Source organism: Rhinolophus sinicus, chromosome 12 (genome assembly GCF_057876585.1).
Source record: "Rhinolophus sinicus isolate RSI-liver-muscle chromosome 12, RSI-T2T, whole genome shotgun sequence".
In the NCBI taxonomy this organism is placed as follows: Eukaryota; Metazoa; Chordata; class Mammalia; order Chiroptera; family Rhinolophidae; genus Rhinolophus; species Rhinolophus sinicus.
The window spans coordinates 30,315,784-30,337,566 of NC_142512.1; the positions used below are offsets into that span (position 1 = coordinate 30,315,784).

The 21,783-nt window shown below is 47.3% G+C and overlaps 1 protein-coding gene across 1 annotated transcript; it reads left to right on the forward strand.

Annotated features, from left to right (window-relative positions):
* Positions 1-20,160: 20,160 nt before the first annotated feature.
* On the forward strand, positions 20,161-20,622 carry CCDC182 (coiled-coil domain containing 182). The gene has a single exon (XM_088788992.1). The coding sequence runs from the start codon at positions 20,161-20,163 to the stop codon at positions 20,620-20,622; it is 462 nt and encodes a 153-aa protein (XP_088645118.1).
* The last annotated feature ends 1,161 nt before the right edge of the window (positions 20,623-21,783 follow it).

Here is a 21,783-nt window from a genome sequence, read left to right on the forward strand (position 1 = left end):
GCGGCTCGACTCTCACAAAGAGTCCTCCAGCCTGGCAGCACCTTACAGGGTCTTCTGGACCGTGACCCACTCAGCCCAGACCGGCATCCTGCAAACATCCCCACCACAGCCCTTCTTTCCCCCTTTCTGTCAGGTGAGACCTTACTCTCCATATATCTGACCTCCCTACCCTGTAGTGTGTGTACAGTCTTGGCTTTTGAGCTGCTCAGCAAGCACCCTGGGTCCTCTCAGCCTTCCTTCTGAGTCTGGGTCCCTCTGAGGATGACCTTGATCAACAGAAGCGATGGGGAGAGATCAGCTTCTTAAAGCTCTGTCCTACCTCTTGATTAGGAGCCCAAACAAACCAACAGCAACAATTAATTGAAAAAAACACACAAAAAAAGCTAAAGAGAAAGCAAAAAGAATCCTACCTTCCACCTGAACAGCAATGTCATGGAAAGAGCACTGGGTGGGAGTCATGAGCCAGGGTTTAGCTGTGGGACCTTGGGCAAGTCACTGGGCTCCCTTCTTTCTGTTTTTCAGCTAGATGGCTGTCTGCAGTTCCAAGGTCAAGTGAGATAATGCAGGCAATTGCCGACTGCCTGCATGTAGCAGCCATTAGGGGAGGACGGCCTGTGTGCCAGGCTCATTGTAGAGGGCTTGATGCATTCCCGCTGTGCTTCCGATAGCCCCATGAGAGTGGCAATAGGCCTGGTACAATTAGTCTCCCCGATTTACAGCTGGGGAAATGGAGGCTCAGAAAATAACTTTCCCTAAGTCACATGCTAGTAAGTAGGGAGGGGGGCAGGGATTTGTACCTAGGCTCCTTGCCATTAAATCATGACGAAGTGGCCATCTCCTAAATGCCATTACATTTTGCATTGCTGCCTCAAGTTTCCATTGTTTGCTTTGGCTTAGAATGAACAAATAGTGGCCTAGACCAGGATAAGCTGCAAACACAGTGGTGTCCTTCCCTGGCAGATCTCACAGGACTCACAGGGCTAGGTCCTCTGACTTAAGGAAGAAGCCCCTTGCTGGTATTTGGAGGTGGCTTTTGCCCAACGAGGTGGCCAGGCCTTTGGGGCTCATGAAGCCTCAAACCCCCTGGGCTGTTTCTCTGCTCCTTACCTGGGTTCTCTCTGTCCTGTCCTGTGGCTGTGGCTCTTTGTGCCTCATTTCCATCAGCGGTTGCTGGCTGCCCTTTCACAAATGCACCTTCCATCCATCCAAATCACGGATTTCTTTTCTGAGCTCCCTGGTCCACACCTACCCACCCCACCCCATCACATACACACACATGCACACTCACACACACGGATTGCTGCCAGACCCTTGAAGGAAACTGACTTGGTCAGAGTCTAGAGCTGTACTGAGCAATACGGTAGCCACCAGCCATCAAATCTCGAGCCCTCGAAATGTGCTTAGTCCTAGTTGAGATGTGCTGTAAGGTAAAACACACACAGCAGATTTTCAAAAACTTACTGTGAAAAAGAAGAATGTAAAATATCCCACTCGTTTAAAATGTTATAAATTTAATTTTTAAATTGAGATCTAATTGACATATAACATTATATTCATTTTAGGTGTACAACATAATGATTTGATGTATGTATATATATTGTGAAATAACTACTATGAAAAGTTAACATCCATCACCACATATTATAATTTTTCTTCATGTGATGAGAACTTTGAAGATTTACTCTTTTAACAACTTTCAAATATACAGTACAGTATTGTAACTATCGTCACCGTATATAGATTATATGCTGAGATCGTATGTTAGTTATATTGGGCTAAATAAAATATCCTATTAAAATTAAGTTCATCTGTCTCTTTTTCCTTTTTAATGTGGTTACTACATGAGTTTAAATTACATGTATGGTTCTCATTATATTTTTCTTGGACAGCGCTGGTCTGGAAACTCAGACTCGTATTCTGCCTGGGCTACTCACTTGCTGTGCATCTGTAGAAGAACTGTTGTCTATTCTGGGCTCAGTTTCCTCAGAATGAAATAGGGATCCAGAGAGCTGTAGTGTACACTCTCCCAGTTCACACCGAGGGGCTTCATTATGAGGAGAGCCAGGGACACACCCTGCTTTCTTAGGGGTGAATCTTAGTTCTATTATTTCAGTCAATCCTTCTGTATTTAATAAGTACAAACTATGAGAGTCAACTTTTCTGTCTGCTCGTTGATAGCTCTGAAGGTGGCTTCTCCAACATAATATTCTTTTAGGGCCAGGAAGCCACACCAATGATGGTGAAAGCCCCCTGATGGCCAAGGACCTATATTACTCTTAAAATTCTTGCCCAGGTCGGGGTGCCCTGAAAAGAGAGGTCTCCTGTGCATTTATGTACTTCGGCAGTGCCAAAGAGCAAGGGGACCTCTTACCTAACATGGGCTTGGGGGCCCAGAATTCCAACTCTTGTTGTGTCACCTGAATTCAGAAGACAGGGAGGTAAGGAAAAGCCACCCAGACCTGTTTGGCCGTGAGACAAAGAGGAAGTCAGTGAACTCTTTGTTTCCTCAGTTTGCAGATGTCCCCAGCACCCAAGAGACTTTTCAGCCTTTTGCTCATGGGGCAACGTGGACTTCTTGTTGCTGGCCTTCGTTCAGCACTACTGAGAGACACTTCGTCTATAATGACACTAACTGCTACTGTGTATTCAACACTGAGTATGTGTCAGGTACTGAGCTCCTCTATGCATATCTCATCTAAATCTTTCAACAACGCTAAGGGGTAGATACTATTACTAACCCCAATCCACAGTGGAGGAAACGGAAGCTCCGAGAAATGGAGTCATTAGCCGAGAGAGGCATTGCTGGAACTCGAGACTTGAACAGATTCTAAAACATGCTTAAAACCCTGGTGTTTGTCAAATGTATTTTTTAGTTTTTTAAATTATGTGAACAATGCACAGACATTTGCATTATAAAAATTAAAGAGCAATGCGTTACAGAGCTCCTTCACAACCCTCCCTTCACCATTTTTTTTGCCTAAACCCTCCAAAGGTAACCACTGTCTGTGCATTTATGTACATATGTTTGCCCACATACTCACAGTTAGGTACTGAGGATTTTTTTTTAACATACATGCTATCATACTTATGTATTGTTTTTCAACCATTTCTTTTCTCTTAACAATATGGCTTAAAGGCCTTTCCACATCAGTAGATATAGATTCCTTTCATTATTTTTTAATAACTACAGAGTATTGTATGGGTGTACCATGAATTCTGCTAATTATAGATATTTAAAGTTGATTCTCCTTTTTTTTTTATGAGCCCTGTTGCCATGAAGACCCATGCCAACCACCTCGCATACATCTGTCATATTGCTGTAGGGTCAGTTCTAGGGATTGCTGGGTCAAAAGGTGTGGACGTTCACATTTTGATCAATGTTGCTGACACATTGTTTTTGAAAAAGCCTTTATTCTCCCTCCCTCCATGTGAGAGTACCTGTTTCGCCCCTTCTTTATCACAACTCTGCATCTTTCTGCTTTGTCATTTTTGTCTCTCTAATAGATTATTGCTAATATCCACTAACCCTCCCGCCCCATTTTCCTGCCTTGGAATCCTTAAACCATCACACCTTAAATTTCCTGTTATCCAGCCCTGGTGACCATGCCATAGTCCTAGAGTGGGGTCCGTTCCCTGGGTGATAAGTTGTCCCCTACAATGAAATCTGGAGACCAGCATCTACTATTTAATATTTATCAGGAGCCTGCTGTGTGCTGGGCTCACACAGCCACCAAGACCTTTGGGAAGAAAACATGCAGTGATTTGAAAGGCAGAGATTACTTAATAAAAAGCGACAAGTCCATCAGAGGTCACAGAGGTGCCACTGTTTCCCAGGGCATCTGTATGTTCCCTGTGAAGCAAGTGGGGGTGTGTCCCCCTCTGAGAAGCCACATTAACACGGCAGCTGGTCTCCTACAGGACGTCTGCACAATATGATGGAGCTCATCACTTTTCTATCTATGAGCAATTAAATTGCACCGGGAAGCCCTGTATCTTTATATCATCCCCTAATGACTGGAGTGGGGGAGGCAGGGGTGGATACAGAGAGCCCACATCCGTGGTTAATTGGCAAAGTTATCACCTTTCTTCAGAGGCCAAATGTCCAGTGCATTTCCAATTCCTCTCCTGTTGCCAAAACTGGAAAGCAACTGGCTTTGTCCCTTGCGTGCACCTCTGGAATTAAATATCACTTGCAAAGCCCATAATTGCTTGAAGAGACAGTTGCTTCTTTTTGTCTTTCTCAGACCCCGATACCTTTCACCTGGTCCACTCCCACTCCTGCTCCCCCTCCCTGCAGACTTTTGTTTCCCAAGTCCCATCCCAGGGCCTGTCAGATTACATTTTTTATTGCATCGAGACAAAAAGCCATCTGGAGCCCATGGTCTCCACTGTCAGTGGGCTGTGGTTCCCAGGGTCTCCTGCCAGGCCCCCGATTAAGAGTCAGCCCCCCACTGGCCCTCTCTTTTTACCCCCCCCCCCCCCCCCCCCGCCTCCAGCCCCTCCTCAACGCGGGTGCCCTGTCCCCCTGCTCCACTCACCCTATCACTGGGATCTGGCTACCTCGTCTTGGCAGAACAATGTGGGCTGTCAGCTTGTATTAAGTGTGCTGTGGAAAGCACCACAATTCCAGGAGGCCAAAAGCTTACAGATTCTTCGTTTGAGTCTACGAGCCCAGAGTTTCTCTTCTGTTTGCTAATATACTTATTTTAGGTCTCAGCTATTCCTCTTTCCCTTTCTTCTTGGCCCCAAACCTAAGCAATACGTTAGGGAAGAGTCTTTGTAAGGACACAGGAGCCAAGGATAAAGCACAGAAGCAGGTGGGAGGTAAATTCTTCTCTCAAGGCTCCCACAGCCCATCAGGAGCAGATCTGTGCATAGGAGGTGGGGTGGGGGAGTAGGGGTCTGGGGCGAGGCGGGGTGAGAAGAAAGGCCACCACCCATGCCCCAGGAGGGTTAGGGCACCAGGACTTACATTGGCACGTTAGGAAGCGTGTGTTGGGAGTGAAGGGTGAAAACCCAAACCCCAGGGACCTCTGGCATCCCAGTGCTCAGAGAAGGGCTCCCAGGGGAATGCAGAGGCCTCTGGTTACAAGAGTGACTTTGTCACACCTGTCAGAATGGCTGTCATCAATAAATCAGCAAAACAACAAGTGTTGGTGAGGATGTGGAGAAAAAGGAACCCTCACGCACTGTTGGTAGGATTGTAACTTGGTGCAACCTCTATAGAAAACAGTATGGAGTTTCCTCAAAAAATGAAAAAAAACAGAACTACCATATGTCGCAACAATTCTCCCTCTGGGTATTTACTCGAAGAAATCTGAAACACTAATTCTAAAAGATACATGCACCCCTATGTACATAGCAGCATTATTTACAATGGCCAAGATATGGAAGCAACCTAAGTACCCATTGATAGGCGAATGGATACAGAAGATGTGGTACATATATACATGGAATATTACTTGGCCATAAAAAGAAGGAAATCTTTCCACTTGGAACAACATGGTTGGACCTGGAGGGAATTATGCTCGGCGAAATAAGTCAGAGAAGGAAAAATACCGTATGATTTCACTTATACATGGAATCTGAAAAACAAAACAAATGAATAAATAAAACAGAAACAAAATGATAGATACAGAGAACAAATTGGTGGTTGCCAGATGGGAGGGGTTGGGGGATGGATGAAAAAGCTGAAGAGATTAAGAAGTACAGATTGCCAGTTATAAAAACCATCACAGGGGTGGAAAGCATGCCATAGGGAATACAGTCAACAATACTGTAATAACTATGTATGGTGTCAGGTGGGTACTGGACTTATTGGGGGGATCACTTTGTAAGTTGCATACCTGTCTAATCACTATGCTGTACATCTGCAACTAATATAATTTGTATGTCAACTGTAATTTTAAAAATTTTGTAGAAAGAATGATTTGTCAGGCAGAAGGTAGGTTTTTGCCCTAAGATGGGATGAGCTGTAGGCATGTTGCTCTTGGAAGAACACCGAAAAGGCCACGAGTCCAGCAGTTAAGAGGTGGGCATCAGGCTTGTACATCAGGGCTCTCTGTCCCTTGGGAGCCATATAGCCCTGGGCAATGGGCTGACTTCTTAGTATTCTCAGCTATGATAATAACCTACTACCTCATGGGGCTGATGTGAGGGTGCAGTGAGATGCTGGTGTAAAGCTGTAAGCATCGTGTTTAGCTCCTAGTAAATGCTCAAACAATATTGGCTGTCCGAAGTATCTGTAGTTCAGGCTTCGAACTCCAGTTGTCTCCTCTCTTGATTCCTCTTTGGCAGTGGTTTCATTCATCTTTGTACTCCTGAGGCAGATGGGAACTCTTCCCCACAGCAGGAAGAGTGGGCCAGATGGCCTTGTGGGTTGCAGGGTGTGTGTCCTCTGGGGTGTCATCTAAGGGCCTGCACCTCACCTTACGCTGGATGCCTAGGGAGGCCCCTCACATATCTTCCCCTGTGTAGATTGTGTCTGCATGGTGGAAGGTTGCAGAAAGGTAAATAAATTGAAAATAGCTTGCCTAAATGGAAACCCAACCAGGTCTCCAACGTCAGATTGCAGATCAGCTCTGGGCGGGCGTACACTCTTATTTAAACAAGTCAATAATTGCCTGTTAGATCAGAAGCCCAAACAGAAGCATTATGCATGAATGTGCTCATTGTCCTCTCCTCTCACTTGACATGAACCTGAATTTCGCTCTGAGTGGATTCATCTCAGCACTTCACAAGCGTCTCCATGTGAGTCACACAGTGAGCTCCTGTGAGGGATAACCCCGCCTTGCCCTCTGGTGAACAGAGGTTCTATGTCTCGAGGGCAGGCAGAGGGATGGAAGGGGAGCTCACAGCTTCTGAGCACATACATTTTCTGTTTAAATCTCGCGAAGTCCCATGAAGTAGCTTTTATTACCCTCATTTCACACATGAATAACTGGGGACTCAGAGAACTTAAGAAACTAGACCATGGCCTCAGCGTCTAGTGAGGAGTCAAGATCTGTTCCCAGCTCTATCAAGCACCAAATTCAGGCCTTCCATGCAACACCAACCCCTCCAGCAGTCTTTAATTAATAACCGAATAAAGGGAAGACGTGATATCTGTCAAGTTTTGTCAAGAGTTAACACACTCAAGTGTTCAATTTTCACAAACGATCAACGGGGTGGACCATAACACTACAGCGTCTTTTCCCAAACACCAAAATTACTTTGAGGCTCAGCCTCTCACTAATGATCACAAACTGCCTTGGGGAACAATCCTTTTTAAAAATGAAGCTGGTCGCAAACTCACAGTGGACAAATATGGCCCCGAGTTGCCTCACAAATCTTTCTGTAATGAGCACGGAGTGGAGACGGTACACAGTGTTGCCTATGCTGACGTTGATGAAATATTTAGAAGGCTGAAGGCTTGTATAGCTTTGCCTTAAACCCATTTATAGCGGGAACTTTTCTTAGTTCCAATGAGGTCACAGTAGAAAAACAAAATGGTTGGCACAGGCCTATGGAAGTGGTCAAAAGTGAACCATGTCAGTAGGAATGCATAGGTTTTGCATGTGCTTACTGCAGGAAATAAACACTTTGCCCTCTGTGTACCTCAGTTTTTTCTCTCTCTAAGATTAAACAGTCAAACTAGAATGGTTTGTAAGCTTCCTTCCAGACTCAATATCTTATCATGTGCCTCACTACCAGGCAGCACTGAGGATGGGATAAAATATGATTCTATATTACAACAACAACAACAACAACAACAATTTTTGGTGCCCTTGCCACGTGGCAGGCTGTGTTCTATACCACTTTTAATCTTCACAGCAGTCTTCTGAGTTAGATATTATCATTCTAGTTTTTAAAATGAGGAAACTGAGGCCCAGAGACGTTGGGTAACTTGCCTGAGGTTGCACAGCCAGGTCGTTTGTCTCCTGAGTCCCAGTTTTTCGCTGTGGTCAAGTGGATAGTACACCTGCACAGGCTCACAGCCCTCTCTGGCCTCCTGCCCCAGACCTCTATAGCACCCACACAGATAGTCACTCAGAGCTAGTTTGTCAGGTAGAAAAAATTAAGTGAATACAGTATCAAAGGTACAGCAACAGTTTAATTCAGTCCCTTCTCTGATTTCAAGGCAAAGTTGTGGATCTAGGCTCTCCTGTTAATTCTAATCACTTTTATTGCCCTTGAATGAGGGTACCCGCTAATTGGTCACATATGTGTTCGTACATTCAGGTCTGGAGCACAGAGACCCGGGCCGGGCGTCTGAAGAACCAGGCTCTTGAACTGGTTCTGCCTCTAACCAGCTGTGTGACCTCTGCAGTTACTAGCTTCTCTGGGCTTCACAATCCTTATTTGCACTGAGGCTGGTCAATTAGGTCAGTTTCACAAATCCCAGGCTTGGGGAGTCAAAATGGACCCACCAACAGGTGTCGTTTCATATGCACAGTGGTTTTCTTTATATCTGAATAAATTGTCAACACTTAAAATAGGGAGTGTTTACATAAAACCCATTGTCTCCATGATCTCATGAAAAACTAGACTATCTGATGGATTTGAACTCCCCTTCCTATAGGACAATGATGAATAGGGGTGGGGCTTTGCTGTGCTGGGGGCAGGCCTGTGTGCCCTCTGCATGGGCTTATGCTCTGTCAGTTTCCCTGGGTCCCATTTCGGCTTGGCCCTTCAGGGGATCTGGGTTTGTGGCCCCTGGGATCCACACCACCAAGACCCTACCTCCCCTGACAGAGGTGTTTCACGTGCTCACCTGATCTCTATACTTCCACAGGGCTGGAAAGTGCCCCCTTCCATTATGACCCCCTACAGTGGCCACAATGAGTGGGCTGGGTAATTGCTGAGTAACTGAGTCTGTCACAGAACTGGGAGAAATGGGGAACTGTATGCTTTGTGCTGGCGTGCCCTGGTTGTCGTGTTTTGTGTCGATACGGCTGTTGCTACTGGGAGGCAGGAAGTTAGGAAAAGCCTGCAAGACATTCTTTTTCAGCACCAGGTCTCAACTTGACCCGCCTCTGAAAGGAGGATGGATGCCTAGGTCATGGCCGGACTCCAGTATGGATCACCAGAATCCCTTTCAGACACGTCTCTGTCTGGTCCTTTTTACAAAACCCCTGCTTTTTGGAGATTAATTGTTGTCAAACGCAACTTATTTTCTAATCCTTTCAGGCTCCGTTTAAAACCTTCTTCTTTATTTTACCTTTTTTGATAAAGTCGCTGAGGTGGTTTTTTTTTTTTTCCTTATGGATTTGCCAATGATTGTCTGGTTTGACAAATTGGATTCTCAAAGCTGATTCTTTGGAGAAAAGGAGGCAGTGTGACAAGACAAGAAACAGCTCATCCTCGAATCAGGAGGATAAATAAAAAAATAAAAGCACCCCCATTCTCTGGCTTCCCTGTGACTCAAAGGGTGTCTCAGTTGTCACTGATAATCTAATCTTGCTATGATAGGTGAAGAACAGCACAATGGCGACCCAGCCAGGCTGTGGCTATGATAGGCTTCTGATTAATAGGACTGTCCAAGAAGCCCCCAACCCCCAGGAAGATGATTAATGACATTTGATGTGAACTGTGACCTCCTCCCGAAAAGAGCAGAGGGAAGAAAGGGAGCTGCTCAGACAGGATGCTGCATCCTGCCGAAGTTGATTGATTCCTGAAGGCTTTGTTACTCTGAGGGTGTGTGGGGAGGGGTGCGGGGAGGCCCAGGCACGCTCGCTGCCTGTTCCTGGGCTCTGACAAGTGCCCTGGCCTGGCAGGTTTTCACAGTTAGTACCTCCCGTGGACCAGCCTTTTAGTTGCTCCCAGAACACCATGTCTCGGAAGTAATTCCCTTTGGGGCCTTGGCACCTCTGCTGACCTGTCTTTCCCAACCCATGAGATCGTGTTGACTCCTCCCCAACCCCAGCGCCCCGATTTAAACCAAGGAGGCTTTGGAAGCCAGGCCTGTAAATCATCCTTTCTCCTCTGTCTCCTGGATGGGCCTAGGATGGCTTGCAGCTACTGGGCTTATTTGAAAAACACATTTCTGTGGCTGTCAGGGAGATGCCCCAGGATAGACTCAGAAGGGAATGGGGTACTGGGCATCTATGGTACTGTCCGTCCACATTCAGGGGCTGGGAGGAGATCGCCTGTTTGGCTCTGATGGCTTGGCTGCAAGCACAACTCCAGACTTGGCAGTTGTTGGGCCTTTTTTGCTTAGCTCTCCAGGCTTACTTTCCAAATTGTCTCCCCTTACTATGATGGCCCTAAGATAGCCTTAAATGTTTCCAATTATTGACTTTTTCTGGCTTTACTGCTTACACCAACTATCGTGTCTTCATAGCAACCCCATGTCGTTGTCCTGCCAAGAAGAACCACTAGGTGTCTAGGTCTCAGCTGTAACAATGACCAAATGATTACAGCCAAGAACAATGTTCATCATGAGATCAACTGAGGGAGTATGTAGGCCGCGGACCACCTGAAAGATGTCAGAGTGTTTGTCTGTGGGTGTAAATGGGACCTGAAAACTAGTAAAACCCCACTCTTCCTGGGTCCTATCCATAGATGTTGGGAGCCTGAAAACAGGTGGCTGGGGGTGACTGTGACAGATGAGCCCAACATAAGACCTGTGGGAGTGGGAACCAGATACACTAGTCAGGGACCCCCTGGCTAGAAAGAGGTAAGGCAGGACTGGGGCACCACCCTCACTGTCTGACAATACACTTCAAAACCACTGGATGCCTTCTTGACCCTCAGCCTTCCCAGGGGTCTGTTGGCTGATGTGTCTGTTGGCAGTTCTGCCAGCTTGGACCACACGGTGGAAACGGTGCACGTGTTCGCATGTTTTACGGGATTCTGGCCTTCTTTGCTAAATACGGGTGGAAGATGGACAAAAGGCAGCTACTGCTCTAGGACTCACACCTAATCCAACCGGGACAGAGACGAGCCTTGTTTGCATGCCTGGGCTGGTGGCTTTCTAGGTTCAAGGGGATAGTACATGCGAAACCCCCGGGACAGGCACTGGAAAGCACGACATTCATGGCAGGAATTATTATTTTTTATTTTTAGTAAGTTATTATTAATAATGTGACGCTTACTGCGTAATCATTTGACAGTGTGCTCAGTTGTGAAGAAGAATAACAAATTCAGGAGCATATGTGAAATGCCGAAGAAGTATTCTAAAGAGGAAGTGTAATTAGGCATTTATAATTTCCTTTTTAGCTGAGAATGGATCCCCCTCGCAACGTGAAGTCTATTGTTCAGTTTCTGCCTGTTGGACTCTCACCGGGGTTTTGAGTAACTCATTATGTCGAGAAGTAGGGACTACCTGGAATATAAAAGGCCAGCGGAAGAGCTTCCCTGGGGCAGGAAGAGAAGATGGAACTGCCTGGGCCCCCCCACTGCCTCTCCTCCCAGGCCACCACTATGCAATGCGATGTCTGATGAGTGGGGATTCATGGAGGGTACAAGTGCTCATCCAGGATTACTCGGTCAGGGTCACCGACATCCACTCTCCCTCCTTAACTGCCAGGCCACCAACTTTACTCCTACCCTGACCAGTCCTGACTGCAAAGAGCTCCCTCCCTCCCCTACCGCCATGTAGTTGTTTGACAACACAGGCCAGTAAGTCTGGCCAAAGCGTTCAACTAATGCAAGAGTACCTGAGGAAGGAGAAAAGTTACAGAAGGGGAGAAGATGTACTTCTTTATTTTTCAAGTGATAAAAGGAAGCAGGTGTGATGTGACGTGAGTTAAGTTTAAAAGTCTCATCCAGAAGTTTTTGGGGTCTGGTGTTAGAGAGCGAATTTCAGGTGTTGATTAGCTCAATGATTGTTAAACTTGGGCAGTCCTCAGAATCATCTGGTGGGCTCATTAAAACACAGACTGCTGGGCTCCGCCTCCCGGAGTGTCTGATTCAGAAGGTCTGGTTGGGGCCTGAGAATCTGCATTTTTGTTTTTTTGTAGGATAAATATTTATTTTTTAAAAATTTATTGGGGTGACAATTGTTAGTAAAATTACATAGATTTCAGGTGTACAATTCTGTATTACATCATCTATAAATCCCATTGTGTGTTCACCACCCAGAGCCAGTTCTCCTTCCATCACCATATATTTGATCCCCCTTACCCTCATCTCCCACCCAAATCTGCATTTCTAACAAGTTCCCAAGTGAGCTGGTTGCTGCTGGCTTGAAGACCACACTCTGAGAACCACTGGATTAGCTAGAGTGGTGGACAGCATCAGAATGATTTGGGGGAATCTTGTTAAAAATACCAGTTTCTAGGCTCTTTGTAATAGTCATGATGTGATTGGCTGCAATTAAAAGAATACCAGATGACAAATGTTTGAGCAAGGAAGGTGTTTAATCACATATCAGTTAGACTGGAGATGGATTGTTTGAGGTTTGGTGTAATGACTCAGTGATGTTATATAAAAGTAGAGGCCCTTTTTATCTAACTGTTCTTTCTCAGCACAGCTGAATTTCCATCCTTAGGTTTGTTGCCTCATGATTGCAGAATGGCTGCCACAGTTCCAACCATCATGTTCTCACACAACTCTGTCCAAGGCATAAAAAGAGGCAGACTCCCCTACCCCCCACATCTCCCTCTTTCCCTCTCTCTCCCTGTGTTTGTCTCATTCTGTGATGTCCTATGTAACACCTTTGCGTAAGTCTTTCCTTCACAACTTATTGGTGTGAAGTAGGTCACAGGCCCACCTTAAACAAAGCAATAGCAATGGGGAATGGAGTTACTGAATGAATCCATGTTCACCACATGGGTCTGGTGAGGGCTCACCTTCCCGAAGCACGTTACTGCCTGATTAAATAGGATTCTATGACCCAAAGAAGGAAGGAATGTTATTGGGTAGAGACTAACAGTGCCTACCCCAGCTAGGGTAACTTGTCCTGGACTGCCCTGGTTTTAAAACTGAAAGTCTCACATCTCAGGAACCCCCTGGGTTTGGGGCAAATCAAGAGAGTTGCTCCTTCTAACTCCAATCTCCCAAGACCTTCTGAATTAGAATCTTTAGAGGGTGAAATCCAGACCTTAAAAAAGGATTTTTAATACTTTCCCAAGATGATTATAATCTATGCTGGAAGTTTGAGAATTACTGGGCTTCAGTTTCCATGAAGCCAAAACGGGGGACTCAAGGTTGACATCTTCCCAGCTAAGCTCAAAGCAGGAGGAAATCCCAGATGAAGGGACGTGGGTGTGACTTGAGACTGCAAACTCTCACAGGATCAAATCGAACCTCAAGCCTAGAGGGGCCTGGGACCTTCAGATTCCATCCCTAGCCTGCTCGTTGTCCTCACCATGAAAAGGAACAGGCTAACGTAGAGTTTCCTGCGCTGGGTGGTCTTGAGCCCTGCAGCCCTGCAGCCCTGCAGCTACCTCTGTCAGGCCCCTTAGCACAGAACCGGTGCTATTGGACTTGCTAGGCTGTCACCACAGTAGATCCTGAGTTCTCTTAGGACAGAAACTCCATCTTAGGCATCTTCTATCCTGAGCATGTAGCACTTAGTCATTTGATAAATGTGTGTTGAATACATGAATGAATGAATGAATGAATGAATGAATGAATGAATGAATGAGGCTGCACTCTTAATAAAAGCTAAACTGGCTACCAGACCCCAAACCAACCCTTGTAGCAGCCAAGTGCTGAGAGCCTAGAAACTTCTCCACCTCATCAGGGAGTGGCAGGACCCTGGGTGGGGGGTGGGAATAGGACCCTACTCTTCTCCAGGGCACTAGATGACTGTACCCCAGTTTCTCCTGGCTCAGGTTTCCCAGGCGTCCACGGGAAGCCGTGTGTCCCCACCTCACGGCGCTGGGTAACTTTCCGATGGTTTGAGCTCATTACTCATCATTAGGAGTTCTAGTGTCTGGAGTTTTCCAGGTGATCAAAGATTTTTCTGTCTAGAGCTGCCAGGCAGGCCCTCGTGTCTGTCACCAGTAATCCCCCAGCCTCACCAGGCAGACAGTTAAGTAACCAGGAAGGAAGGGATTTGGTTTTTAAGCTCACATAATTCAGCTTGACACCCTGACATGTATAGGCAAGGGCTCTGGCTCTGTTCCTGGTTAGAGGGGTGTGGGCTGGAGGGAACAGCAGCTTGTCTTGTACGGGGTGATTTTAGAGCCTGTGGGCACCCTCCCTGCCCTGCTTTCCTCGGGAGGGCTGTGAGTGGGTAGAAGAATCAGCCACCCACACAACACTCGCCACCCATCACCCTTTCTGCAGCTCTGTCTGTTTTCCCCAGAGACTGGCCGGAGAGTACCCCTGCCCCTTGCTTCCCCAGAACGGGAGCTCCCAATGGGGCTCTTTTATATCCCTAGTCTCTGGTTAGGCTCAGGGTCCAATTTGCCTCCCCACACCCCCCAACACTTCCCATAATTTATGTCACTGCACAGAAAATATGTCGCAGGCCCGAACTCCAGTGTTCTGACATTTCACTAAAAATTACAAATTCCTTCAACGATGGGGAAAAAAAGATGCTTAAAACAATTGTCTTTCTGATTTTAAGAAAATGTTGGGATTACAAATTTTGGCCTATAGTATTTTTCTGATTTGACCTCTCTGCAAAATTTTGCTCAGCCCTGCCCTAAACAGTGCCTACCTGTTCACATGGCAGACAGTCTGAAGGAAGAGCTTGGGGAGCTCATAAGTCTTGGAAATGGAAATGGCTTTGTTAAAGAGTTCATATAAATGTCCAGGTACTGGCTTCATGATGGATCATTTAAGAAAAATGAGTGTTGAAAGTGGGGTAGAATATTCCAACTGGGGTGATGCCAGTTTCCCGGCCTGCTCTCGGGTCACCATAGTGGCCCGTGAACCCTGCCTGAGAGGCTCTCTTTCTTGTGCATGTTCTGCCTCAGCTAAGTTCCACGCCCGGTGGAGTGGGTGGATGGTGCAGGGCAGACGTCACCTAGCCCAGCTGGCTTTGGAGGGCCCTCCTGGAGCAGTCCTAGGTCTCCGGGGCTGGAGAAGGGCCAGCCCACTAGCGAGGCTGCCTGCACTGCTCTGTGTCCAAGGACCGCTCCTGTGTCTTCAGATCCACTCCCACCAGGATGTTTTACATATTTTAATTAAAGTGCTGCCCTGGGCTGGCAGGCCTCCTGATAGATGGCTCTAAGCCGAGTGGCAGGGTTGCAGTGGTGTGAAACACAGCGTGCGCGCCTACTCTCGAGAATGCTTTGGCTCCCACCCCAGAGGCAGGTCTGCTTGGGTTCCAGGAGGGGAGGCCAGCCCGACTGGCAAGGGGCAGGTGGCAGGCACCTCCAGGGGTGGCCAAGGTGGGGCTCAGGGTCAGGAGAGGAGTTCAGGTAGGAAAGTACCATGAATGGTGTCCACAAACCAGCTGGCTGGTGGGCTGTGGATGAGTCCGATTCTTGCAGACACACAGCCCTGTGGACACTCCTTATCAGTGTGAAATTATGATAAATGGCGACGGGTAAAAGTTGCGAGGTGGCAGCTGCCGCCTCACAGAGGGAAGCAGGTATTTTTAGCACCGTGCCTTGGGGCCCTGGTTCTGGGTTAATTAATCACAGTGAACAGGTTCTTGATGCTGAGCCTCAGCCCCATCCCAGCCTTGTCCCCATTCCCCAGACAGGAATACCAGCCGCAGAGGTGGAAGTCATCCACAGCTAGAGTAGCCATGACAGCCCTCACACTGCACTGGGGATACATGGGGATCCCATGCCCCCATGTCCCTGCACCGCACCCCCCTCCTCATTGCTTTCAATCAGCTGGGCCTGTTCTGGCCTCAAGGCATCTCCACTTGCTGTTCCCTTTTGAACATACCCCCAGGTAGCTTCCTCCTGCCTGTCTCACCACAAATGCCCTCACCTCACAAAGGCCTGTCCTGAGCATCCCTGCCCCCACAGGCTCTCCATCACCTTGTCCTGTTTATTTCCTTCTGAGCGCTTTGACCAGCCTAAACCACCTTCTTTGCTGATAGCTTCACTTTGTTGTCTGTCTCCTTCTGTTGAAATGCCAGCGGCTTGAGAACAGGGGTCCTCTCTATCTTGTTTTCTATCTTCAATCCCTGTTGCCTAGCTCAGGGTACACAGGGTAGGTGCTCAGCAAATGTCCTTGAATACACGACTGGATGGATAGATGAGTGGGAGGCTGGAGGGAGGCCCTCCGCAAGCTTGGATTTTAGATGAAGTGTGTTGAGATTGCTCTTGTTGGTAGGGGCACATCTGGGGAGACACTGGCTGTGTAGCATCCTCCCCCAGACAAGAAGCCACCATGGGAGGTCCTAGCCCAGGGGATTCTGGAAGACAGTATGCTGGGTAGGGCCAACCACTACCCTCTCTGCTTTGGAAATATCCAAACACATGCTCTTTGGTGATGGTGAGAGATTGCTCTGAATTCTGAGGGTTTTCTTTTCATTTTTTCCATAATTTTTTTTCTTGGGGATGAGGGGGGAGATAGACCAGTTTTAAGGGACTCCTAGAAGACGCTGCTTGAAAGCTGACATTAGTAGTTCATTTTTGGCAACTAAGCATGGTCCTTTCACTGCGTTTTCTCTTCAGATACAGCAATTCTTTGTGGAAGACACAGTTGGTTGCCTAGCCTCCTCTTTCTTGCTCAGGAACAGAACTCCAATCTGGCCCTTCCATTGGGAGGCCTGTGCTTTTGGGACGCCCAGCCCAGCTCCAGCAGGGACCCCGTGATTAGTTGGAGCCATCTGTGGGAACTCCACCCCCCTGCCAGTGCTTGGGTTAGAAATGGGATCGTGACTGTGATTCTCACTAACAGGATGTGAGGCGGCTCGGAGGGTTCCCGCCACTTTTACAGAGGTCCATTCAAGAGTGCCTCCATGTTGTGTCCCTTTTCTTGATCCTAAAAAGGACCAAGGTCTAGTTCACATGCAGAGGCATAGGCATGGGCAGAGGGCACGTGACAGGGGCTGGGAAGGGGTGCTGATCCATCCGGGCAGGGCCCAGCAGGAATGTCCCCAACCTAGGACCTCCTAACACATGCCCACTTTGAGCCCCTTCTCATTCAGGTTTAATTTGATTTTCAGGGGCTGGGGTCTGGCTCTCTGTAGGGTCGATACCTCCCTTTCATCCCCTCATAATTCTGAGACACAGGAATCCCGTAAACGGTGGAAATAGACCCAAGACCGAGAAGCCCTCCTGACAGGGCCCCAGAGATGGCTTGCCAGGAGAGGTAAGAATTCCTTTCTCTTGATACCTTGAAGGGAACACATAGATTTGCCTTCTTACTTTCCTAGGCTACCTGGCAGGAAATTTGTGAAGAAGGCACAGGCCTGGACTATGAAAATTCTAGAACATTCAGAGCAGAGCATGTGCTCAGCGAGTTGCCCCTGTTGAGGGCGCTCCGAAGGTTTGGGCGCCGCCAAGCCTGGGGTCCTCTGCTGACAGAGCACTCCTTTGCTCTCACCCTCTGCTGTGGTTCAGGTGGAAACACTGTTCGTCTTGGCCGGTTCTGAGGAGAAATGAACTGAAACCTCGGTAGAAAGCACCAGGGAAATTGAAAAATTAAAATTGCCATTCCTTCTTAACTTTCACTACTTTTATTTCATAGCTCTGGTTATAACTGACACCGTTCCCTGTGGGAGACAGAGACAAAGAGGCAGAGTATCGATGAGAGAGAGAGAGAGAGAGAGAGAGAGAGAGAGAGAGAGAGAGAGAGAGAGAGAGAGAGAGAGAAAGGGGGGCACAAACAGGAAAACAAAGAACGACAGAAACCAGGAAACAGAGACACGTTTTTTCTTTGTCTGGTTTAAGAAATATTTATCGAGAACCTACTATGGGCTGGACCTGCACACACATCCCTAATTAATACACCACAAGACGGCGGGCTGTTTACATCATTTTCCACAGTCCCCGTCTGGCGCTTAGGTAGGGGAATAAAGAGGGTGCTGTTTCTGCTCAGACCAGTAGGTGTCATCATGTCAGAGGGAAAGCCAGGGGAGCCACGGGATGAATACAACGTCTGTTTCATCTAGTTTTCTGAGTGTCATTATGGGCAGGGCACTAGACAGAACACTTGAGGGTACATAGGATGAGAAATGCACAATCCTTGTCCTCATGGAATTGACTGTGCCATCGGGAACCTGGAAGGACAGGTCCTAGGTCACAAAAAGAGGGAGAAGGCGGTAAGAGCCTCGAGAGGTTTAACCTTTTCACTGCGTGAATTGATTTCAAGTTTGTTCTCCAATATGTGTCAAAAATAATTACAGTGCTTATAGTTTTAAGTAAATACAGTTAAGGTGCTACATTTTACTAAAATAAATGATTACTTTAAAGTATAAAAATTTCCTATTGTTATTCATTCTTGAAAAACACAAAAATATAGAAAAATGTACATCTGCTTTCCTACACTTCCTTTCTGGAGCACTGAACTTGTGGGGGTAAAGTTGAACGCCGCAGTGAGTGATATGGAAATATCATTTGACTATAGACGAACATCACAGCGAAAAGGTTAGAGGAAGGATTATGTGGATCTTAGGACATCAGAGACATCAGACGCTGTCTCCCACCTTCTCACATTACAGCAGAAGGAATAGGCTCAGAGAAGGGAGGTGGTTGACCTGTGGTCACACAGCATTCCAGATACCAGATCTCTCGACTCATAGAACAAGTGCTCTTTCCATCAAATATTCTGTTTCAATATTTGGAGTTGCTGTCCCATCTTAAGATTCAAAATTCCATCTTAGTTTAACTGTGAACCTCCCTGCAAAATGCCCTCTCTGATGCCCACTGCTAGGCACTCTAGGTGGGTCAACCTGCATCTTGGAGAAGGCAGCTGCCTTCATCACAGGCCCTGTGGTTATGGCATCGGTTTGCATGGGTTCATGAGGGTTGATTATGCACACCTCTTCCCAGAGACATCCTGTTAGTAGTTTGCAATCAGCCACAGTGGGAGTATTTACACCATGGAAATGGGCAACAGCTATAAAACAGCTGCTTTTATTTATTTCCTCCCAGAGAGCTGCACGTTACCTGCACACCACTGAATTAGTGTCCTGACTTTATAAATAAGGCAACTGAGGCTCAAGGAAGTGAGGTCATCGGCCAAAGAGACACAGCTTTTAGGTAGTGGAGCTGAGGGGAGACCCAAACCACCAAGGCAGTTGGAAGCTCAGAGATGGTGGCATCAGTAGGACTCAGAGCCACTTGGATGGGGAAGGGTCTAGGTTGATCTCACTAGTATCCACTAGGTTTCTCGTGTGGGTGCAACGCTGGAACAGGAACAAGTTTGGTGAAATGATAACCCATCCAGCTTTCGATGGATTAAATTTGCGGCATACTGTTGGAGAGACGGTTAGATTTGGAGGCCAGGAAAGAAGTCTGGGGAAGAGATTGAGATTTGCAACAAAGAGGAGGTTTTTTCTTCACTAAACCAAACATAGGTTAGCTAGAAACATTGTCCTTTTAGGGAAAAAGTGTGAGATTTATCCTTCTATATGTTTTTTTTTCCTTTCTCATCTTTGTTAATATTCAGGCATGATCCGGCAGGGCAGGGAGTGAGGGACCAAGCACTCTTGCTCACACTTGTTCCCCGTCCTGGTGCAGGGTGAGCACTCAGTACTTGTGGAATAAATGAATTAATGACTTCATTTCACCCTGTACATCCTGAATCAGCACTGCTGTGGACTATACACCAAAACCTAAGTACATTTCTTACAGTTTCTAAGAATATATAGAATTCTGGTATCGTTATAGGAGTATGGATTTGGAATCAGAAATTACTTCTTGGAGACCATTCCAGAACCCTCCAGGCCCCTTGCCAGTATAGGAGACCACCCGGACTTGGGAGCCAGTGACCTGGCCTGGCCTGCCTACCTCTTGTCAGTTTACTTCCCTGCTCTAAGCCTTGGTTTGTCCCTCTGGTTAAAGGAGAGATTGAGCTCTGGTTCTGGAAGAGTGGTGAGTCAATGAGAATCCACATCTCAGGAGGGACAACTAAATACTTTTGTGGTAGATGAGCCGACAAAGCCCTGGATAACCAACCAAAGGGGCTCTAATATGCAAATGAACGGATTGCGGCTTTCCTCCTGATTGGCTGAAGGGGCCCTGATGTCACAATATGTGGTTCTCCCCACGCCAAATGATTGTGTCTCTAGCCAAACAAACAAAACAAAACAAAACACAAACCTACTGGCTGATCACTGAGCTCCTTCTCTTCGTCCAAACGGGAAGAAAGACCATGGAACCACTCTATCAGGCCGGGTCCATTCTCGTGAAGGTGAATACTTTACAAGGGAAGAAGATAGTGGAGAGTGGCCTCCAGTCTGGAGACTTTTCCCTCCCCCAGTCGTGGCCTTCCTGCCTTCTGCCACCAGCTGACGTGGAGATCCTGCAGCAGAAGGTGGCCGCGGTGCAGCAGGAGCTGGAGGATTTTAAGAAGGAGGCATTGAAGGCCATCCATTACCTGGAAGATGCCTTCTGCGAGATGAACGGGGCCCTGGCACAGCAGGAGGAGCAAGCAGCCCGTGTGAAGCAGCGGCTGAGGGAAGAGGAGGACCGGGGCATTGTGCGAAATAAGGTCCTCACCTTCCTGCTGCCCCGTGAGAAGCAGCTCCGGGAGCACTGCAGGCGGCTGGAGTGCATACTGCTGGGCAGGAGCCGCAAGGTGCTGGGCCGCCCCAAGAAGATCCAGGCAAACTGAGGCCTCCTCACGTAGAAGCCAAGCTTTTAGCCAAGCAGCCAAGTAGAAGATGTTTTAAACGGAAGGACAAGCCTGAGTCCCTATTCATTTGCTCCCCTTCCCCCATTTCCATTGCTTTCCTTCTACCTACCACTTTGCTGAGAGGTGAAAACGACTGCAATGTGTTCTTTCGTGGATGCTCCACTTACCCAGCATCATCAAAGATGGAGGTGCCCCAATACTGTCTTTCAGACACCTGTAACTTCCACCTTTAACTGTTGTCCTGTTTGTAATGGTAATACTGCTCAAATGTGTAACTTTAAAAGCAATTTTCTTAAACTGATTGTATTGAACATATTTACCTTTCCTTTAATGACTCAAGGCTCTCGTGATTTGTTACGTAATTCATGGTCTATTGGGAGGGGTCAATCGTTTGCTCATGCACTAAATGGCCTCAGATTACTTTGCTTTTGCTGTTCTTATCCTCTCCTCATGGGCTTTTCTGTCTGCTTTCACCATTAGACTGTCATAGCTCACTTTGCCCACCTCTACTTCCTCTCCAGTTAGTCTGCAGACTCACCAATCAGATTGACAGAGTTTATTAGGGCTCCAGTGGGCGGAGTCATATGAGCTCAGTGCACTGATGACGCAACACCTAGAGAGTAGGGCTATAAATAGTGAAACTGATATTCACATTTGACCCACGGAGCAGGGATTGTTACGGTGCCCAGACATTTCATAATGTACACACACCATCCGCTTATTCCACAGGCACCTTTGGAAGCAAGTGTTATTTCCTCATATTGCACAGGGGACGCTAACCTTGGGAGGGCCAGTCCTTTACCCAAGGTCTCCATGCTAGAAAGTGGCAGAACTGTGGTTCAAATCCAGGACACCTCTGCTCATTCGCCACCCACAGTCCCTTTGGAACCTCATGAATCTGTTCACAGACCTGTTCTTCTGGAAGGTTGAGATCGTCACTGGGGTACACGGTGGTACCATAGATGTTCTTGTGTTTTTGTTTCCGGTGAGACTTTCTGTTTCATTGAGTCTCATATCCTCTCTCTGCCCCCGCCCCCAAACACTGCCACGCAGCAGAGATTCTCCCCCTGAACACAGAAGCGAGGTGCCTGGAGGCCAGAGTCAGTACCCGAGAAGAATCAGGCCTCTGTCCTCCCAGCT